Source organism: Silurus aristotelis (assembly GCF_946808225.1).
Source record: "Silurus aristotelis genome assembly, chromosome: 13".
Classification (NCBI taxonomy): Eukaryota; Metazoa; Chordata; class Actinopteri; order Siluriformes; family Siluridae; genus Silurus; species Silurus aristotelis.
The window spans coordinates 6,094,991-6,119,415 of NC_139586.1; the positions used below are offsets into that span (position 1 = coordinate 6,094,991).

The 24,425-nt window shown below is 36.2% G+C and overlaps 1 protein-coding gene across 2 annotated transcripts in view; it reads left to right on the forward strand.

The window, feature by feature from the left end:
* Positions 1-24,425, forward strand: part of LOC310735413 (protein kinase C-binding protein NELL1-like) — a 275,873-nt gene that overhangs the window by 197,692 nt on the left and 53,756 nt on the right. For both annotated transcript variants that reach the window (XM_083558150.1, XM_083558151.1), the window contains exon 14: positions 6,624-6,746. In XM_083558150.1, coding sequence (XP_083414276.1) covers positions 6,624-6,746 — 123 coding nt within the window. The remainder of the gene's footprint in view (positions 1-6,623; positions 6,747-24,425) is intronic.

Here is a 24,425-nt window from a genome sequence, read left to right on the forward strand (position 1 = left end):
GACAAATGACCTGTGACAAACTTTTTTAATTTAGTTTATCATATTCTGCAGGTTTGAGTTGCTGGGGACAAATTGATCCTAGTTCGGGGAAAAATAATGTTCAGACTCAGATTTTAGGGTAACAGAAGGGTTAATGGCATAAAACAAATGAGAGAGCTCATGTTTATTTAAAATACTGGATGCTTGGGTTAAAAAAATTTAAGGAATTTTTTTTTTGTTCTTCTGTGGTTTATTTTAATTATATTATAGCTATTAGATTAATTAAAAACTTAACATTATACACATTACCTATAAAGTTCCTTCTGAAAAAAAAAGATACAACTGAAACAATCAAATTTGTAATACATTTAAAGGTTTTAATGGGGATTGTAATGGTTAAAATGGAAATTGTACTGGTCCTTGGGTCTCTACTGGAAACGTATTGCTTTCTATTGGTATTCTATTGGTATCTTATGTCTGATACCATTTAGGTGTAATGAAACATTTTTGGTCTTATAGATCACATTTTGGTATCTAACTGGACACCAGTATGGACCACTGGGAGGCCATCAAGCCTTCAGATTCCAATGAGTTTCTACACTGGTTTATTTGGTATAATGCTAATGATTTAATGATGCAAACAAACACATGGTGTAGTGGAAACTGTTTGGCAGTGGTTTTAATGGTTAACAGATGATGGTTGGGGTGCCAAAATGACCTCTCCCAGTTGGTTAATGCAACACACACACACACACACACACACACACACACACACACACACACACACACACACACACACACACGTGCGCACACGCACACACACACACACACACACACACACATTGGCATACTGGTCCCTCATACATATCTACATATCCACTCCATTTCCATCCCTTGACAGTAATTTGCGATGTGCATAAAAGACACATATTGAAACACACAATATGTATTTTTTGGCATCGTCTTTTGTTTTGTTTTATGTTTGTTAAATACTCACCTGTGTTCAGGTGTTTGCCAGTGTTTGTGTAATCGGTCTTCCACGTTGCTCTTCCTCCAATCAGCTGGCCAACCCGAGCGCAAACCAGCGGTCGGACAATATAGTTCCAGAGTCACTGTGCGCTGGCGGGAAGTGCTTTGTCCAGTATGTTCTTGTTTTAAGAAACCACCCGGATTGCTACAGGGAGATGGTCCAAGAGAACCTCTGACAGGCTCTGAAAGCATAAAAAAAAGGTATGGCCTACATGTCAAAACTGGAGAGTTGCAACCTGGACCAAAGTTATTGTTACTGCTCCTACATCAAAAACAAACTGCTGATGAATTGGCAAAGACCCTACGCTGTATGCAAGATGAGAGCAGTGTCTTATGAGATTCATCAACCTGACAAAGATCAATGTCTAGTGTGGTGTGTGGGGGTGTTTTTTCTGGTGGTGGGGAAGTTTGTGGTCTGGTTGGGTGTGGTCGTGGTGTCGGGTGTTTTTAGTGGGCTGGGTGCGGTGGGCTGGTTTGTGGTGTGGGGGATGTGTTTGGGTGTGTTTTTTTTTTTGTGCGGTGGTTGGTTGTCGTTTGGGTTTTTTATTATTTTATTATTTTAATTTTTTTTTTTTTGAGGTGGGTTGTGTTTGGTGGTTGTGAAGTTGGGTAAGGAGGGCAAAAAAAATAGAAACCCTCAGAATTTGTTGACTTCTGTTGGCGTCACTTTAGGTCTAATACCATTCAGGACCAATAGAACACCTTTTGGCGACATGTGGATCGTGAGGCTTAATGGTATCTATACTGGTGTTCAGTAGATACATGATCTACATCTGACATTTTTTTTATTCAAATTATATATATATTTTTTGGTAAAGTTCCCTTACTCCACTTTTGTGCCACTGTGTCAAAAAGTTTGCACGCAAACCCTATAATACCAATCTGTTTCTATGTTCAGGGATGTGACTGCTTTCAAAAACAATTCTGTGTAATAGCATTGCTAATGCTGTTATTGCAAGCATGGTACTAATGTTATCAAAGGCACTGTCTACCATACACATTGATCATGTCCTCCATCTTTTCTGGCTGAGTACAGCATTTTTCCTAACTAACTCTCAGCTTACATAAACAAATGAGATTTGATTTTGTTTCTTTTGTTTTAGACTTTTTTATCCTTTAATATTTTAATATAATACTGATTTTTGTGTGTGGCATTTATGTAACTGGCCATTTAATATTAACACTGCCTTTGTTTGCTTTAAGGAATTACTACATTGTTTACGAGTCAGAACACACAGCAGTATGATTGGGGTAAGGAGGATGTAAGTGGTATAATGGCAGGCCTTCTGAGAGGGAAATCGCCCCATTTACTGCCTAATTCACTAATCTCAAGCAGGAGGCACAGTGGTCATGCAGAATTTGTGCAGCTTTTGAGGATCCATTTTTAGGCACTGTTAAGAGGATAAACTGCTCCTTGTATGCCACAAATACCCAGCTTCTAGCTAAAACTGGAGACATTTCGAATCTATTACTGGTTAGTTTATATAACTATGTATGAATATATATTGACTTCCATTAGACATTTTTTAATATATATGAATATATATGGTTTAGAAATCATATTTGATCATTTATTATTTATATTTGACACAACCTTTCTATTACTTGGGGTTTTCATTTTCTTGATACTAGTTGATACTTTTCAGCGTAAGGTGAGTGTGTTCATTGAGACACCTCATTACATAAGTGACAACAACCTGGGAAAGAGTGATTGAGCTCTTCGCCAATATTGCTGTGAGTAAATTCTCAAAAACTTGGAAATTAAAGGACAGAAATGTATTATATTGCAAACATTTTCACACTCTATAGGCAGCACACTTTCAGGCATTTTAAGAGAATCCAAAGTGTCCATTTTGTCATAAACTTCTTGTTTTCTTATTTGAAAAAGTTGCAAATTAAGATTCTTGAATTCCAAGTTTCTGTTTATTCTTTTAACATTAAAACACACCATAATTTGGTCAATGCAGTAATGACTTTAAAATTAATGCATTATTACATTAAAATACAATTTTGATACAGTCCGTTAACATTTGCAGCATTTATTCAGACTTACAAAAGAGCAGTGTATGTGTAAAATACTCACATGAGGGGAAAGAGACCATTAAGCAGAAATCCTGTTAGAGAAGAGTTAGTTCAACAGCAAAGCAATTTAATGCCCTGTTAAGTGCTTGCTGAAGAAGTAGAGCTCTTCATTTAAAAACAGAAAGTGATTGCAGACATTGAGAAAGTACTGAAGCCTGTACTTCATAAAGCGTCCTATACAGTAAATTGTAGTTTCAATAATGTACTTATAATTTACACATTTTTGACAAATGTATCATTTTTATGTCTAATTTCTGTGTACAAACTATTATAAGGCTATTTTTATTTTGATATCTTAATATTTTAGCATAATAGACAAAAACATGGCTACCATTTCATACTTCAACACCATGCAATTCCATCTGGACTGTGGCTAATTGGGACCAACTTCACCATGAGAGAGCAGACATTCAGCTGGGGTGTTATCGATCATGGAATGGCCTGCTTAGTCATTGCACCTAAATCCTATCAAAAATGCTCTAGGATGAACTGAATCACAAGATCAGAAAGAGCTATCCAACTAGCGAAGAACAGCATTTCTTTGCTAGTCAACAGATCAAGAGATTTACAAGAGGCAGGGCAAAGTATTTCAGATGAATGTTTTGAGAAACTTACTGTCCAGATCCTGAGTTTGTGCAAACTGTTATTCATACTGAGGGAGGATTTTTCATTGAAAATCAAGTTTAACATCTGGACTTTTTGAGATTATTTTGGTCGAAGTAAATCTTCATACCGTTAAAGGTAATTTAACGGTATGAAGATTTACTTCGACCAAAATAATATCAAAAATATAGTTTGCTGCATATAAATTCCAAAATGATCGAATACTAGGTGCTTCCGAACCTTTTGCAGGCACTGTAAGTGGAAATAACAAGAGATTTAGTTCAGATTACTGCGGGAGTTTCTGAAAATTAGGCCAACAGCGAAAGTTTAGAAGAATCCCAATTGTTGTAGGATTCTTGTAAATCTAATGCACTGTGGGTTTAACTGTGGATGTAGAAAGATAATACAGGATGTAGGAAGTAGTTTATTGCACTATGCTATTATTCAACTTAAAAGCACACTGTATACAGTATATAAACCTAAGTGACATGATAATGTTCATGTTCGAGCTCCTTGGATTAGCTTTCAATAATTGCACTGCGGATAAAGAGATGAGTTCTGGAAGTTCTTTGTTTCATTACCTCATTTCCTGTCCTTGTTCTACTCTTTTGTTTGAGGCAGTTGCACCTCTTGCTTTTAATCGGTCATTTAATTATAAATACTGTAATACTTAAATGCTAATGTAGTGTATGTTAAATATGGCACAGGTGAAATATGCTGCTGTTTCATAAAGAAAAACAAAAAAAACCCTGAAGACAATGTCCTTTATTTTATTAAAATTTTCAGGTGTCATGAGAGGCATTTAGTAAATTTGGGCTAATTGGAATTTAAATCCTGAGGTCTGAGCTTGAAACCCTAATTAGTGTGCCACTATCTCAGCTCCAGTGTCCCTCTTACAAATTACACATTGTATCGACTCTTGTGAAATTCGCTTCCTCAAGCCATAAACGCACGCACACGCACTCACACACACTGTGTTCAATCTGCTTAAGGGCTCAATAAGCAGGAGGCATTAATTAAGTAAGGAATGCATTAGTCAGGATTAAGACGTCTTTTTGCATATTGATGAACAGCGTCAACGCTAATAAGTTAATTTTTCCTTATCTATAAAAAAGAAAAAAAATGTGATTAAGTCTCTTAGGAAGTGTGCTCATGAGAGCTTATCGAAAATGAATGACATTGTTTTATTACGAGGAGGCATGCTGCTGATAATCACTATGTGCAAAAAAGACAAATTTGTAATAAACAATACTGTTACAACATGCAGGAGAATGAGAGCAAGTGTAGAAATTATTTCTGTTCAAATAAAATGTATCAAATAAATTAAAGAATATTTTTATATATATTTGTTGGAACATCCATGAAAATGCTTCCTGTAATCACTTCCAGTTTCCATCCAGCCTTTTGCTCTTTTATTCAGAAAACTGAATACATAAATAAACATCTTCTACCTGTTACAGAGCACTGATTCTGGAGACTCCTTCCAAAAATGCTAAACAGGCAAAAACCTCACAGAAAAATGTCATTATATAAAACTTATGAATTGAGTTTGCACACTGTGGGGCTCATGTTTTTGCAGTGTCATACAAATGATTTTACTGTTCTTTATTCATTATACTGTTCAAAAACTGACAAGCATGCTAACCACACTGTTCACCAGTTCACTGTACAGCCAACACACATACAAACAAATAAATAGGAGATAAAGTTCTTGTACACAAGCAAAACAGAGGGCACGCAGTGTGGGTGATGCTAATTTCATGTTTGGGTGAACGTCTTTGAAATATTTATTAGGCTAATTTCCATTAGCAGTAATCGGTTATGAAGGCCACCTTATCTCCTCCTACTGCAGGTCACATCCAACAGGGCTCAATTAAAACACACTCCTGCTGGAAAAAAAATGGAAACGGGTGTTATGTGCTTAAGGGTGGGCTAAAAATGTACAGTATGTCCTTTTTTTTTTTATTTCATTAGACCTTAGACTGATCTAAACTGGTTGACTATATTCTTGTTTTGAATTATTTTTGCTGTGGTAAAGAAAAAAAAGTTTATAATAATAATATGTGATCACAATAAATAAGAATAAAACACAACCATAAAAAATAAATCAATGGCAGTGTGGTCCTATGATGTGGCTACCCTGATATTGATTATTTTCCAATAACACATCCTAATAGTCTTTTTTGACCTGTATACTACAGTAGTTTGCCATCAGTGACAGTTTATTAAAGTTTATTTTATTTCAATTACAGAAACTATGACAATGCTCTCAGTTATCTCTTTATTTTGGAAATGAATAAGACTCAAAGTTAACATTTGCAAAGCACTGACACTGGTCGACTCATTCCAGTCTTTGAAAAACGAATTCAAATCTGATCATGCTGACCCTCTTCCCATACAAGTGCCCATGTTATTTTAATAATACAGAATACAGGATCATCTGTCTCCAAACCGCACTGCTACAAAAAAAAAAACAAAAAAAACCCACAACTCACAAACTTATTTTTGACCAATAGGAATGAAGCAGCATTCATCAGAAACATGAAAACAAACTAATGTACTTGTGTATTTATCTTTTAAGTGGATAAATATAATAGATTATCTTTTATCTAGTTCCCATGAATCCCATACTCTAGTTAAATGCTTGTGCTTGTAATTGTGTATATACTATATATATATATATATATATATATATATATATATATATATATATATATATATATATATATATATATATATATATATATAGCTCCAGCAGGGTGCCAAAATTAATGAGCTGACACAGTTAATGATTTATGGATTTCACAGAAAGCACAAGACTAATCAAAAACAAACAAAAAAAAAAAACACCTTAGGGGTTTTTAAAAAACATTGTTCTGTATCTGTCTCACACACTAACACACAAACACACACTGTCCATTTACTTTCAGAGCGTGACGAGTGTGTGAGCGGTCAGAGCTTATGTGATGAGAATGCCATCTGCACTAACACCATCCACGGCCACCTGTGCACCTGCAAGCCAGGATTCATGGGTAACGGCACCATCTGTACAGGTAGAGTCCTTAATCTTCATGCACACACACACACACAACACACACACACACACACACACACACACACACACACACACACACACACACACACACACACACACAGCAGCAGCAGCAGCAGCAGCTTGGAGATGATGAGAATTGATTTTGATTTTGCCTTCTGCTTCTAACCTTCCTGACCTGCCTTCCTTTCCCACAGCATCTCTCATGCTCCAAGCTGATTGGAGGAGCTGATTCGGGTTTTTGTCAGCTCTGCAAAGCAATCGTTTCACCCAGCTGCTGCTATTAGCTCAAGGGACAGCTTTCTGTTTTTTTCTAAACCCGGTGGCGATTGCAGGTGCTGCGTTTGTGCGCTGCATCCCAATGTTCCCCTCGGCGGCCGTCTTCAGGCCTTTGCTGTTTTAGTGGGTCATGTGGAGTTTATTAGATGACCCCATGAAATTTCATTGGACGTGTCTGTGGACTGCAGGTGAACAACAATCAGGCATTGTGATCCTAGGCAAAAGCGCAGTCAAATAGCACTTGATGTTGGAAAGTGCAATCTGGAGCAGCAAGAGATTTGTAGTTCAGGGTACAATTGAAGGATTATACTGCAACAGTCTGTCTAAGATAAATAAATAAATAAATAAATAAATAAATAAATAAATAAATAAATATAAACTATAATAGTCTGACTAGGCTTTTGCTAATTAACATTGGTGGCAATTATTAAATCAAAATGATGATGTAGGGAATTAATCTCGCCTGATCCCCCTGGTGATTAAGCTCAGCTTGGAATGGGGCGTTAGCTAAGAGTGTGGAAAAAATCCTCTACGAAAACAGGGCAAGTTGCTCACTTGTTTGACGTGGAGTGTTGCAAACATCTCAGTCAGATGGTAAAGCATGTCATCAGCAGGAGCAGATGTAACATTCCTACAAGCCAACACAGCGCTCTCGGTTAAGTTTGCAGAGCCAAATGACTTTGCCCCCGTCGTGTAATTATACCAAGCAGATTGAATGCTAGTGAGCTAATGTTAATTGCTAAAACCTCTTCAGCAGAAGCAATACAATGTCACAGTCAAAACCAAATTGTCGTTTGAGTCAGACACTGTATTTGTGAGACACAGGCAATTCCAATAAAAGGGAAAAAATGGTTATACACATATCTAACTCAAATTAAAAAAAATATAACTGACAACACACAAAATAAAAAACCAGACTGGGTCTTTAAGCAAAAGTTGAAAATAAAATTTCAGGCGGAAACAGGAAGGCAATACCAAAGAAAATGGCAGCTCAGCTCAGGAACTGGTAGCTCTGATTGAAAGGTCGTAATTTAAATCCCAGCAGGACCAAACTGCCACTCCCGGGCTCTTGAGAAAGGCCTTTAACCCTCAGCTGCTCAGTTAAAACGGAAAGTTGCAAATTCGTCTGGATAAGGGTGTCTGCCAAATGTTGTCAATATAAATATAATATAATATATCCAGCAGATAAATTTATAAGTACTTTACTCAAGACAGGGAGAGGAGGCTTTAGCATTAACAAACATTTCAGCAAGAAACAAAAAAATAGGGTCATTTTTAAAACTAGAAATCTATAAATAAACACAAGGGAATGAGGCATTAATACTGTGGCCAGCAGGCAACACTCAAAATAACAAGTCTAGAAGCTTGACAGCTAGGAAGTTATTGTGCATTGATTACTAGCATGTAACATTAAATATAGAAATCTAAGCTATTTCAAATTACTGTTTGGGTGTTTGTCCAAACATGTAGTTTTCATACTTACATCTGAAGTGTTCTTCTCAAATTCAAGCCATTTTGGGTTTAAATTCTTTTGAATTTTATCACCATAAGCTAAAAGGCTAGTCAACAAACGTGTATTAGCCAATTCCAGGAGCTGTCAGTGTGTCTTAATGTCAAATTTTACTAAGATTTTAGCAGCAGTGCAACACAACATAACCCAATCTCAACACACACACTGGAGTTTGAAAAGGTTTAGCATATACTGTAAAAAAAAAAAAAATCCAAGATATATAAGTTCAATATATTTCTTTGCACAATTTTATATCATGTTTTCCCCTTATACGTTCTTAAGTGCATATTGCTTTCTAACAGTCAAGCAAGACATAAATGACAAGACCTGTCTATCAGAAAGCTGAAGAGCATTATTACAGAAGGAAATGTATGGATTTGGTGCGTAGTGTTGAGCATGATTATGTGGAAGTGCTCTCCCTGTGCTGTGTGTAGACATGTGTAATTCTCTGAAAAGGATGTGAAGGTGGGTTAAAGAAGAAACAATGCAATTTTCTCAGCATGTTGAGACGTGGGATTGGGAGCCAGACTACTGTAATTACCTGCCCCCTCTCTCTTTCTCGCTCTCTGTATAAGGCATCTTGCAGTCCCTTACGTCTTCCTGAAAAGTGATTATGATGATTCTAGTGCGTAATTACTAATAAAATTCTAAATTCTAAATAAAATTTGAATATCTGAACAACAATTTTGGCAATATTACAGTGGCTAGCCGTGCAGTTTATATATACAGTGAGGAAAATAAGTATTTGAACACCCTGCTATTTTGCAAGTTCTCCCACTTAGAAATCATGGAGGGGTCTGAAATTGTCATCGTAGGTGCATGTCCACTGTGAGAGACATAATCTATAAAAAAAAATCCAGAAATCACAATATATGATTTTTTAACTATTTATTTGTATGATACAGCTGCAAATAAATATTTGAACACCTGAGAAAGTCAACGTTAATATTTGTACAGTAGCCTTTGTTTGCAATTACAGAGGTCAAACGTTTCCTGTAGTTTTTCACCAGGTTTGTACACACTGCAGGAGGGATTTTGGCCCACTCCTCCACACAGATCAAATATATATATATATTCCAAATGTGTAAAATGTGAATAAAAACAGAATGCAATGATTTGCATATTGCATAAACCAATTTATTATTTTTTTTCAACTTGTAATATATACCATTTTAAGAGAAAAATAAGGTAATTTTAAATTTGATGGCTGCAACACATCTCAAAAAAGTTGGGACATGGCAACACCAGTCTGGAAGTGTTATTAAAATTAAACATTTGGAGAAACATTTTGCAACTAATGAGGTTAATTGACAACAGGTCAGTAAGATAATTGGGTATAAACAGTGTATCTTAAAGAAGCATTAAAGAAGGGCAGAGCATTACCAATCTGTGAAAGACTGTGTCTACAAATTGTGGAAGAACTGCATACTGCATCTATCACAATAGTAATAGTAATAGTATTACTTAGTAGAAGAGTCCAGGTGCTGAACTGGCCAGACTGCAGTCTTGACCTTTCACCATTTGAAAACATTTGGCCCATTATGAAATAAAAAATACAACTAAGGACAATCAGAACTGCAGTTAGAATCCTGTATTAGACTCTTTTGGGACAACATTCCTTTTCCAAAACTTCAGCAACTGGTCTCCTCAGTTGTAAATGGACAGAAGATGTGATGCAGTGTAAACATGACCCTGTCCCAACTTTTTTGAGACCTGTTTTGCAGCTATCAAATTCAAAATTATCTTATTTTTTTTCCTTAAATTTTATATATTCCCAGCTTAAACATGTTTTTTTGTTTGTTTGTTATATTGTGAATAAAAAATGGATTCATGAGATTTTTTAAATCATTGCATTCTTATTTAAATTACATTTTACAACACCCCAACTTTTTTAGAATTGGGGTTGTAGTTATAAATTCATTCTGTAATGAATTGTACAGAAGTATTCTTTTATAAATTAATTCCAATTTGGATATGAACAGATAAAAAGATTGAGAAAAAATTTCATTTTTGTGAGACCTGGAAGGGTCATTATTATCACCTATACTAACACATAAATGTCTAGTTTGGAGAGTGTGCAATGCAGTGAATTACATCAGCTGTCGTTTCTTGGAAAGGTTCATTCTGTAGCTCTGGAGAAAAAAATTATATTATACAGACTAGAGCAGCATATTATGAAGATCACAGATAATGTTGTTTTGTGTACGGTATAAGATTGTAAGGAGAGAAAATGTATTAGAATTCCATTTACTGTCACTCTCTTGTTGCTTTGAAAAGCACACAGTGGTCATTATTAAACTTCTTTTAGCGAAGCCAAAATGTTGAATGAAGCCACTGATGGGTATGCGTTGGTAGTTGATTAATTATTTTACATCCGAGTTGTTTCCGAAGAGTTCCACAAAACCATATAATTCAAAGAAAAAAAATATGTCAGGAAACCTTATTAAGGCCTATTTACCATATTTTACATTTTGAGCTGTTTGTGCATGCTCTTCCTGGGTTTTCTTTAGAGTTGTCACTTTTGTACGTTGCTCTGGATAAGGGCGTCTGCTAAATGCCGCAAATGTAAATGACTGGTTTTCTCCCACCTACCAGAAACATGCCAAAAACGTGGTATTTGCTAAATGTTTCCCCTCACACCCAGGCAGGCTTAGTGGGTTCCTATTTTATTCCAATGGCATGTGTCTCTCCAGATCTTCAGAGTGAAGTCAGAATGTTTGATTGCCACTGACGAATTATGCACTGGTAGTTGTCAGTCGGGACACACCTGAAAGTGTTGCATTTCCACACGTAATAAACATGGCACAGTCTTCCACATTCCAATGAATTTCACACACAACAGAAATAAACTTGTGGAGCTAATTAAGAAGGGACACAAAAACAATTCAAGATAAAAAAACATAAAATGGGTGCAATGTCAGTAAAGGTCAGCTATTCATATTATTATTTCTCTTAAAAAATATACCACACACCTTGCCTCCAACTTCAAGAAGCCTATATATGTATTAATAATAAATGCAACCCCTTTGTGCAGATGAGTGCTGACCTTCAGAGCCTTTCTCACACCTCTGTATGGTACAAAATGAACCAGAGTTTACACCTCAAATATATAAATATATCGGCAATGACCTTTTTCACACTGCTGAGGCACGTTCCCGATCATGTTGTCCTTAATTTCTAAACGTCTATAAACTCTTTTGGTTGTTGGCTGTGTTTTTTACAATATTTCCTCAGAATGACATGCAGGCTTTTTTGGCGATCTGCACCATCTAATTATAGAATCATGTGTGGTACTAAACTTTTCCTGTTGAAATAAAACTGATCCATTTATTCTAGACAAACCACAGTGTTCTGAAATTGGTTCATGGGTTTAAAAGTCCTAATTGCTTACTAGGAACGAAAAATCAAAGCCTTTGGAGAGCTACTGTTAGGAGCCTGAATGTGAATTCTGCAATCCATGACTGGTTTAAGTCCTTAATAAATGTCTCAAGGCGTTCCAGCAGGAGTAAAATTTGTACTGTATGTGTGTGCGTGTGTGTGTGTCTACATGTACACCTAGTATAAATAATTTTATTATTTGCACAGGAATAAAAAAACTGGAAGTACACATTCTAACAGCGTTCACTGCACATCGTTTCTACAGGTTTTTCTTGTACCATTGCCATGAGGACACTGCTGTCAATCATTTTTTAGGTGTGACACACCCATAGCAATTTTTTGGAACTGTTTTTTTATTGTTATAATTTCTTAAAAATGAAACTGAATATATAATACATACAAAGTTTAAGGGAGACACACAGAGAGAGAGAGAGAGAGAGAGAGAGAGAGAGAGAGAGAGAGAGAGAGAGAAAGAAAGACAGCTGGTGTGTAAATCAGTAGCATCAGCATCCGCCCATGAAACAATCATCCTTAAGCAGAACAGCTAATCTTACTGCTGACTGATCACCACACACAAAGAGAAAGTGTATGCGTATGCGTGTGTATGCAACTGAAGTGAAACTCTTGTCCTCTCTTTATTCTTCTAAAACTGTAGTACACAAGTGCATGAGAAACACTGAAATCATCTATTTACTGCTTAATGTGATTGTGATGATGGCAGCATGACACACTTTATGTCCACTTCCTGTAATTTCCCAAAGGATTTTTATTCAACCCAATTAGGACTGATACAGGCATGACACAACAAGCTCTAACCCTGACAAGCCACATGTATTTGTGTGTACTTGTGTGAGAAATAGAGAGAGATTGACATTTGCATTCAGGTGAAGAAATTGTTGGAATTTTAGAAATCTAATGACTTGCCATTATAAGGCACTCAGCTGTAAATGCTCCCATGTGGATGTGTTAAACGAGTGAAACTCTGCTGCTCTGAAGATCATGGTAATTACACTGACTCAGTTATTGAGTCATGCTACTCTCTGCCCGGTGGCCATTTTTATTTATTTATTTAGTTTTATTTTTAAAGACCCAATGGAAAGGAAACCGCAGAAATCCCAAGAACCCAGACATTTCTTTTGGAACTGACTTCACCATACAATACATACAACATGTGATCTACTAATTGTGTCTCTGGAACAGTAATCAAGACCTAAATATTTTATGATGATGTATAAGACGGTGCACACAGGTGGACTATGTTCTATGTAGGAGATGCACCTGAAAGTGATTGTGTTGGCAGGGGACAGTGTAGCTAGACAGCATCGGATGGTGGTCTGTAGGATGGCGTTGGAGGTAAAAAAAAGATGAGGAGGAGAGTGAAAACTAAAAGAATAAGATGGTGGAAACTAAAGGAGGAAAACTGTAGTGTGAGATTTAGAGAAGAGGTCAGACAGGGGCTCGGTGGTGGTAAAGAGGTGCTGGATGATTGGACATCTACTGCAGAAGTGTTAAGGGAGACAGCTAGAAAGGTTCTTGATGTGACATCTGGAAAGAAAAAGAAAGACAAAGAGAGGTTGTGGTGAAATAAGGAAGTGCAGAAAAGCATAAGGAGAAAGAGGTTGGCAAAACAGAATTGGGATCGGCAGAGAGATGAGAATAGTAGGCAGGAGTAGAAGGAGATGCGTCAGAAGGTGAAGAGGGAGGAAGCGTGGAAATGTTTAAGAGTGATCGCAGTGGACAAGATTGTTAACAAGATTCTGGAAGGTGAGAGGATGCCGGAGAAATGAAAGTCAAGTCAAGTCAATTGTCATTTCAACCATATATAGCTGACTCAGTACACAGTGAAATAAAACAACGTTCCTCCAGAACCCTGGTGTTACATTTACAACATAAAGCTACATAACAAAAAAACACAGAGGTGAGGACTAGTAAGTGTCCTCGCCACATAAATTGCATCGTGTGCAACCTGGTGCAAACAGTGCAAGACAGACATTGCAAGACAACACAAGACAGTGTAAGACAAATACACAAAAAACTAAATTGTGCCGCCAGTGAAAAGGAACAGAGAATGGAGAAGGAATGTGCTGGTACTGATCTTTAAGAATAAGGAAGATGTGCAGAACTGCAGTAACTACAGGGGAATAAAGTTGATCAGTTACACCATGAAGTTATGGGAAAGAGTAGTGGAAGCCAGGCTGGGAGAAGAGGTGACCATCTATAAGCAACAGTATGCCAAGGAAGAGCACTATGGACACGATATTTGCTTTGAGGATGTTGGTGGAGAAGTATAGAGAAGGAAAGAAGGAGTTGCATTCTGTGTTTGTGGATTAAGAGAAAGCGTATGACAGGGTGCCGAGAGAGGAGTTATGGTATTGTATGAGGAAGTTGAAGTAGGAAAAGAGAAGAACCAAGAAGGAGGTATATGGATGTGGTAAGGGGAGGCCTGCAGGTAGTTGGTTTGAAAGAGGCAGATGTAGAGGACAGGGTAGTGTGGAGACAGATGAACCGCTGTGGCGACCCCTAACGGGAGCAGCCGAAAAGAGAAGAAGAAGACTTAATATATTTTATGATTTCAGATGAAAACATCAGTGCATGAGCATATTTTGCAGCTATGTTTTTTTTTATTTGTTCTTGTCGTTTTTGTAGCTAATGTACATATAGCTCTGATTATGAATTGACTACAAAGAGCTGGAGAAAGCAGCTGTGAGCTTGCAGAGATTGGAATTGTGGAGTGACAGGTAATTTACAAAACAGACTGATGCCACCCAGGAAATCCGTTATCTCTGACTTTAAATCAGATTTTAGTGTGTGTGCCCTTTCAGCTGAGACTTTGCCTGTAATGAGTTTACACACAAACACTACAGAGACCCCAGGAGTGTCTTCATCTTATTAGAGTAGCACAATATAGTTTAGCCTAGAGTGTTGTCAGTGATGTGTGAGTTTATGAGTGTGTGTTTGTGATTGCTTATTTTAAGCCCATTTTATTTCCATATCTATACATTTGGGCTGTTATAGGTAATTTTTTTTTCCACACCTAGAATACAGCAGAAGCAATCACAAACATTTTGCACTTTTTTCTATTCGATAAGCATTTATGGGAATTTCCCCTCATAGCTCATTTTGTTAAAACATGGCTTAACTCATTTTGTTAAAACATGGCTAAACACAAATCCATTGTGCCTCATTGATCAATCTTTTAGTAAACTCTTGTGGAAATGTTTGTGGAAACCCAAATTTAACTAAACATTATTTCCAGATCTTTTAAACATTTCTGAAATGCTGGTTTTCTTTTTTCTGGTATTTTTCTGGTAGAGCTGGTTTGCATTTGGTGCAGATCCATAGATTGTCAAGCTAAACAAGTACATTCACCTGTACTTTGTTTAACAGAGCCAAAGTAACAATTGTGTGGTCCGCACCAGCTTCTAAAAGCATGTGTAATTTTCATAATGATAACTTCTGTAGGAGTTTATCAGTCTCTCATTGTCAGGTAATAACAAGGAAGGCGGATGCATGAGCAGTAAAATGTATTTACTGTGCAAAACATCCATAGCACAAAACTGAAAATAACAAGACACAGGAAATATGAAGCATGGAGAGAAGACAAATGAGAGACACAGAGCACACTGAGACCTAGATACTAGTGCTAATAACATGGCAATATGTCCAGTGGTGGGCCATCGGGGCCAGCAAGGGCTTCTCTGCTGGCCTAAACTCTATCAGAATCACTTACTTGTGTTTCAATATATTTGTGTCCATAAATTTATATTAAATTATTACCAATAGTCTATTCTCTTAATTTCATAGTGTTTCACTCAGGTGTACTGCTACAAGGGATTTTTGGGTTGAGTTTCTACCCAATCAGATTTCAGCCATCACATCACGTATTGCCGGGATCACTGTTATCTGTCTAGGTTAAGCCATCACTGTAAACATTGCAGGTGTTGCATAGAGTAGCTTAGAATCCATTCCATCCATCCATTGCTTGAGGCAGTTGCTTTAACCAATCAGATTGCGATTTTGCCACGGCAAGACCCCCTATAAGGATTCTAACTACATCTGCATTTTCACGTCTTTTGATTTCACAATCTTTGTGGCCAGACAGCGCACTAGTCAGAGCTTGCAACCTTCATCTATAGCAAACTGCCCAAGCTCAAATATATTTGTGCGGATTAAATAACTGTTTATTTTTTTTATTCCACAATGGCTGACAGAGTATATAGATGGTATAAAAATGTGGATTCATTCAGGTTGGACACCATAAGTGGATAAGTGACATAATTCTCCATAATAATCACCATGTCCATCGTGCTACAGTCGTTCCTGTGGTGGCAGATATGTGATGTAACCTTCCATAGCAATAAGGCAGAACAGTCCAATCTGGAAAGCATCCCAAGTGGACAAAAATTTGGAGGAGTGCTACACTGAGGCAACTAGGAACATAGAGCAGCATTCTTAGTTGAGCCAGATGATGGAACAACGTTGTCAGCCTGACCAACAAATCCGGCAAGTTTATCAGAGAATTTCTGAAGGTGGCAAAGGAAGGTGAAAGTCTGCAGTGTGCAGGGTGAAAAGAAAGAGGAAAAGCACCATTCCCTTTTTTGCGCTAGTGCTGCTCAGCAGGCACTCTGATAGGCAGGGTCTGTCAACGAGTTGTTAGTGCCCCAGAAGTTCATGGACAAGTCCACTTTTCTGTTGATTTTTACTGTGCCATTGTTACAGTTCAGATTGAAAAGGTATGCAGTTGCATATGAACACCAACTTCTACCTGTGGTTGGTAGGCAAGAGGTAAATAAAAATAGCTGATCTTAGGTTTAATATTAAAGAGGGAGTTATATTCTTTGAAACAGAACCCAGGAAGGACATCTTAGGTACATTCTCTTTATAAAGGCTCAGGTGGAAGAGGTACAACTTTTAACTTGACCAGGAGTAGCAAATAGGTGGGGTATTGGAAGTTGTGAAACCCTTGAGTATCACAGAAAAAGAGGTGAGGTAATCTGAAACATGCCAGACCATTTCACCCTAGTATTTTTTGCTTAAACCAGAGTTGTCCACAAAGGCCTGATTTTCATTCCAACCAAGCCCACACCAAATTCCATCTGTTTAAATTTTAAGATTTTCATTTTCAATGACTATCAGGTGTGACCCTAGATTGGTTGAAATAAATACCTGCACCCACACTGGTCTTTTGTGGAGAAGATTGGACACCCCTGGCTTAAGCCTAACCTTTGTAGGCTTCTCCCTCAGTTTCACCTACAACTCTTCAATCACATTCCTTAGTTTTCCCTTGTCATTTTGCCTTAAAGCGTCCTTTTTCCGTTTCAGGCCCTGGGTAATCCAGAGTTGATATTAGAAAAACAATGCACTCTTCTTTTTTTCCTTGACTTGACTTGACATTCAGAAGTTGATGTAATTCTTCATGTGGTCAGTCATGTACTTGCCTAACTGTAAATACAGTGTCCATGCAGAAGTTAATGTATTCCTTTATGCAGTCAGTCATGTTGTTGATGTTGGTGTTTTCTCCAGCTGGTCTGCATAACAGTTTTTAGTCTGTGGTCTCAAAGCAGACTTACAGAGCTTTCTGTGCCTCACCATGTGGCCTTTATCAAAACAGACTGCTTTTGGAACACAGTCTGATATTTGATTACCATCTACAAAAATGACAAAGAAAGAGTTTGAATGCTGAGTTTGGAAACTTGGGATATTAGAGTATGACATATGTTGTTTTCGTATTAACTGCTGGTAAACAATTGCTACAACAAATAATTGGCAGATAATATAGATAATATGATATCTAAACATTAAATAGACATTTGTTTATTTCAATTTAGAATTATTTAATCTTCTAATACACAAATTTATTTAAAAAATAATTAATTGATTGAACAAATGATTTACAAACAAAGCCATTCACATCCAAATTGTTTTTCTTCTTTGTGTATGTGTTTAAAAATTATTTTCTGCATTCCAGTGATAATTTGTGTGACAAATAAGTGACAATTTTTAATAACATTTCTGACAGTCTGGCAAAAAAAAATACTTTATAGCAGAGATTGCCAAACTAGGGCCCACGGGTTATGGCGATGGCATATATAAAAAGAAGAAAAAATAAAAAATGGCATTTGCAAAAACATTTAAAAAAATAAAATAAATAAAATGACGATCTTGATGTTTAAAGTTTACGGAATAGCTTTTTTAGGCATTAAACTTTATGTACAATAAATTGGACATTCCTTAGAGATTTTGGTACTTTATGTACAATAAATTGGACATTCCTAAGAGATTTTGGTCCATATTGACATGATAGCATCACACAGTTGCTGCAGATTTGTTGGCTGCACATCCATGATGCGAATCTTCCGTTCCACCACATCCCAAATGTGCTCTATTGGATTGACATCTGGTGACTGTGGAGGCTATTTGAGTACAGTGAACTCATTGTCATGTTCAAGAAACCAGTCTGAGATGATTCACGCTTTATGACATGGCGCGTTATCCTGCTGGAAGTAGCCATCAGAAGATGGGTACACTGTGGTCATAAAGGGATGGACATGGTCAGCAACAATACTCAGGTAGGCTGTGGCATTGACACGATGCACAATTGGTACTAATGGGCCCAAAGTGTGCCAAGAAAATATCCCCCACACTATATACAACCCCTGGCAAAAAGTATGGAATCACCCCTCTCAAAAGATGTTCGTTCAAATGTTTAATTGTGTAGAAAAAAAAACAAGCACATATATGCCACAAAACAATTTTCACTCAACAATCCAAACTTCTGGCTGTATAAAACAGTTAAAAAACAAAACAAAGAAGGATAACTATTGTCAATTACAATTACTGTTTTTACAGATCAAACAGAGGAAAAAAATATGGAATCACAAAAATCTGAGGAAAAAAATATGGAATCACCAAATTAAAAACACTACTAGTACTTTGTTGCACCACCTCTGGCTATTATAACAGCTTGAATTCTCTGAGGCATGGATTTAACTAATGACAAACAGTATACTTCATCAATCTGTCTCCAGCTTTGTCTTATTGCAGTTGCCAGATCAGCCTTGCAGGTTGGAGCCTTGTCGTGGACCATTTTCTTTAATTTCCACCACAGATTTTCAATTGGATTGAGGTCCGGACTATTTGCAGGCCATGCCATTGACATTATATGTCTTTCCTGTAGGAATGTTTTCACAGATTTTACCCTATGGCACGATGCATTATATGCAAACATCCTTTCAATTGATGGAATAAGAAAAGTGTCCAAAATCTCAACATAAACTTGTGCATTTATTGAAAATGTAATAACTGTCATCTCTCCCACACCTTTACCTGACATACAACCCCATATCATTAATGATTGTGGAAATTTGCATGTTTTCTTCAGGCAGTTGTCTTTATAAATTTCATTGGAACGGCACCAAACAAAAGTTCCAGCATCATCACCCTGCCCAATGCAGATTCGTGATTCATCACTGAATATAACTCTCATCCAGTCATCCACAGTCCAAGATTGTCTTTCTTTAGCCCACTGAAACCTTGTTTTTTTCTGTTTAAATGTTAATGATGGTTTTCGTTTGGCTTTTCTGTATGTAAATCCAATTTCTTTTAGGCGATTTCTTACAGTCCGGTCACAGACATTGACTCCACTTTCTGCCCATTTGTTCCTCATTTGTTTTGTTGTGCATTTTCTGTTTTCAAGGCATATTGCTTAAAGTTTTCTGTCTTGGCGCTTTGATGTCTTTCTTGGTCTACCAGTATGCTTCCCTTTTACAACCTTTCCATTTGATTTGTACTTGGTCCAGATTTTAGACAGCTGACTGGGAACAACCAACATCTTTTGCAACATTCCGTGAAGATTTACCTTCTTCGAGAAGTTTGAAAATCCTCTCCTTTGTTTCAACTGACATCTCTCGTGTTGGAGCCATGAGTTATGTCAATCATCTTGGTTCAACACGTCACTAATGTGTACAAGCACTCTTTTTTAACTGCAGACTAATTAGCAGTTGTAATCAGATACAGGTGTTTGTTTTAGAAATGCAAAGTGCATGGTGATTCCATATAATTTTCCTCAGATTTGTGTGATTCCATATTTTTTTCCTCTTTTTGATCTGTAAAAACAGTTGTAATTGACTATAGTTATCTTTCTTTGTTTTGTTTTTTAAGTGTTTTATACAGCCAGAAGTTTGGATTGTTGAGTGAAAATTGTTTTGTGGCATATATGTGCTTGTTTTTTTTTCTACACAATAAACATTTGAATGAACATCTTCTGAGAGGGGTGATTCCATACTTTTTGCCAGGGGTTGTATATATTATTTGTAAATATAATGAAATAATAAATGAGAGGAACAATGTGGTATAATGCATATCATTTTTTTCCCTCCATAAGAAAACATCTGGACAGCTCTGCTTTATGATGAAGATAATGCTTCAGTGCTGCATGCTTGGTTAGGTGAAACTGTGTTGTTTTTTTTAGCAAGTGGGGTTCTGAGAGTTAGCAATGGAAATAAATAATGACCTTAAGCCTCACATGAATGTGTGAGATTATTGCCGAACTACAAATAAAAAACCTTCTTAATTTTTTTATTTAAATATTGTTGTACCAAGAAGCTTCTGCATCAAAACTAATTCCTTGTGTTGTTAGGCAATGAAAACCGTTCTGATTCTGATCCCACAATAACCAAACAAAATGTTCTAAATAAAACTCCATGCAGACAAACCAAATGCTAGACACAGATGCTAAGCTGTGAAAAGATGAGCAAATTTGTTGTTTTAATTATTTACATTTTTTTTAGACATATTAGGAACTATTTAATTTTGTAACTTTGCTGTGTTAAAGGATTTTCTTTGTTCTTCATGTACTGTGGTGAAGCTGGATATGGCTTTGTGATGCAAAAAAATCATATAAACTTTCAATTAGACTCTTTTTGCGATCTTTCTGAAAATTCTATTACTATTAGCAATAGAATTGTATATTACTATTATACTAGTATATTAGTATTATAAGTATCACTATTATTATTAGCAGTAGTGAAAGTCATAGTTGTAGTAGTAGTAGTAGTAGTAATAGTAGTAGTAGTAGTATTCCTCCTCATGACACTTGATATCAGTGCAGTGTAATTTATGACCAGAACAGCTTTTTAATTTCACACTCTATATTTTCTCATTCTGGTTAGCTAATATTGCCTTTCTAGATAAGCTTAATCTTTTCTTTTTCAGCTCCAACCATCACAAAACATATGATATCTCCTGTCACCACATTCTGCTTGAGCACTCTATCCGTCTGGTTTCAGGTGTAAACCATATAGCCTGACGTATGTTCAGCCATATAGCTGATGTTTTTACTAAACCCGGTGTTACTGAACACATGAATACTTACTATAGTCATGGCCAGGTCACAATGTCATGGCATCAGAGATTTCTTTCCACTACTTATGTTTGCCCTTGAAGTGTTTCTCAATACAAGTCAATCTTTTTGCAGATTTTGCAAACAGCTGTTAGCGCCTATGTGTTGTTAATCATGCTGCTGTATTTCTCAACAAAACTAGAAAGAATCATGGGGCAAATAACCACTCACTTTTGGTTATTAATGATTTGTTTACACATCTGTCAAGAAGGTGGACCAGGGAATAAAATCATTTGGGTTGCCTGAGCATTTTCGGCGCAACTGATAAATCTGTGCAATATCACGTTGCATGTGCGAACTCATAAAAACAGGTTTCGCTGTTTACATCCTATCACTAGTGTGATATAAATCATGCTCATTTACACTTAACTCTAATCATAGTGTTGCTAGCTCACAGCTCCAAGGTGCGACCCTGAGTTTTGGGATACTGTGTGTCGAGCATCACACCTTCTCTCATTGTCCTTGTCAGGTCAAAAAAAATAAAAGATTGTTTCACAGTTCACCGTCAACTCATCAGCAGGTTCTATTACACTTTTATTACGTTTTATATATTCTACTAACATGATGTTTTTTTAAAGCATGGATTAGATGCTTTCCATCACTCTAAAGTGTGGTCATTTAAAATGGATGGTCCTTCGCAGTGAATCATGGATTTAATTATCTCTATTGGACAAATCTGTATAAAACCCTTTTCTCCATGACTGAAATGCTGTTGGGACAATTATTTCTTTCTCATGTATAATCAATGTTGTATTTTTTATTTCATTTGATTAGCTGGTTTTTAAAATTGTCTGGATCACTCAGCTGACCAATCATGGTTTGGACTAAGGTTTAGCATGCCACGCCTATTTAAATAATGTTAATTGTTAAAAGCACTAAACAAATAAAAATCAATTGAATTGAATTGAATTGAATTGAATTGAATTGAATTAACATGTACACACAGAAATTAATAAATGAAGGAACGCAGCAATGTAGAAATGTAGATACAGAACTAGCACAAATAAAGTATATTTAAAAATGAATCAAATTTAGTTTGATCATTTCATTATGATCTTTTAATTAACCACAATGTAAATATAAATTTATGTATGTATTTCTGCAATTCTTGATTTAATAATTTATTTATATATAAGTAATTTTTTTGGTCTTATAGACCACACCCCAATTCTAGGAGTTTATCCACAGACTAACGCAAAACACTGCAAAGTTGGATACTATTGCAGAGTTAAAAACACCTGCACATTTTTATCAGCTAAAAATGCTCTTTTTGAAGTCTGCTCCAGTTTACTCTCTTGTTAATATGCAGAGCTCCTACGCAAAACACCTGAAGGTTGTATTTTTTTTGTTTTGTATTTTCCCTTTCAACCCAGTATTTTTTCTTTTTTTTTTTTTTTTTAATATCATGGCCAAGCTGTCTTTATGGTCAGCTTCATTTTACACTAAAGGTGTGACACAAATGTATCTTTTATTTTAAAAAGCAAAATAAATATCTTGACAAAAATTATTGGTACTCCTGCATTTAGTATTTTACCTTTTGGCAGCACTGAGTCTTCTCTTATGTTGCTTCATTAGACTGTGTCAAAGAAAATTTAAAACGTTCCTCCATACTAAATCCCCAGATCATTCAGAGTCCTTAGCCATCTCCTATATATCACATGTACAGCTCCGGGATTAAACAGGGATCCAGAAAGCGATAGAAATATGGAATTGTTGCTGTAATTAAAATTGTAAAAATGAAGAATAGATAGATAGATAGATAGATAGATAGATAGATAGATAGATAGATAGATAGATAGATAGATAGATAGATAGATAGATAGATAGATAGATAGATAGATCGATCGATCGATCGATCGATATGTGGTGATTGGACGGAGCAGTGAAATGGGCCCACATGAGACTAAAAGATAAATTTAGTCAAGAATTCAGGCTCAAAATGATCACCTAAAAGGAGATGACAGATTAATAAATGGCACTAATAGCTGATGAAGGATAGGTGGATCGTTTTTTGCTAAATGGAATTTCGAGACTTGCCATGTGGGTAAATCCTCAGAGCAGTTCTCAGGAGAGCAAGCAAATCTTGTCCTGTAGTGGTTTAAAAGATGTATGTATGTTGTGTGCAACTAGCAAGCAATGACTTCTGCAGGTCTAAGTATTTTATCCTAACTAACAACATTAATCCTGAATGAGTGCATGAGAGTTTGCTGGTATTACTGCTATGATTATTGTTGTTGTTGCTTTATCTGGTAATGCCTTTAAAGATAGTCGTCATGGTCAATGTCTAAGTCCTGTATAACTAATTTGTAAATATATGCTTTTTAAACACTTACAAAAAAACTATTGTATAAAAACAAATCTGTATTTTGCTCACCTCAACTATAAATCTTCTCAGACTTGATCTAATCTTTCCGACTGAAAATGCCTGAGCAGTCGCTTGATACAGAGCTCATCCATTATTTTTTTTGGCAACTTGTCCTTTGTTTGTCTCTAATCTCGTTCACTTTCAGGCTGTTTGTTATTTGTGCCTGTCACCTGCTAAAAGATGATATGTGATTTCAGTAGTTTCAGTCTAAAACTGTGTTCCCATTATCTTTTTTTATATGACAATATTTTTAATATGACAGCTAAAGCTTGGATAAAATTGGGACATGCAATAGGACAATGATCCCAAGCACACTAGCAAATATACAGCGAATGGCTGAAAAAGAATAGAATCATGGTGATGCAATTAGCCCAGTCAAAATCCAGACATCAACCTCAATGAAATGCTGTGTCAGGACCTTAGGAGAGCTGTGCATTAACAAGTCAACATAAATCTCAATGAACGGAAGCAACATTGTTAAGAAAAGTGAGCCACAATTCCTCCACAATGTCTTAATAGAACATGATTTTGTTATTGCTGATAAAGGTGGCTTTACAAGCTATTAAATCAAAAGGTGTACTTAGATTGTCACACATGGCTTCTCCATTATGGCTTTATTTTTGTAAAATAAGTAATGACAAGAAAAAGTAAAACCATAAAATTCAAAGAGGGCATGCTTTTAATTTCATGTCCTGTATCTTTATATAGGTAGTAGACCTAAAACTCACAACTAAAATAAACAAAATTA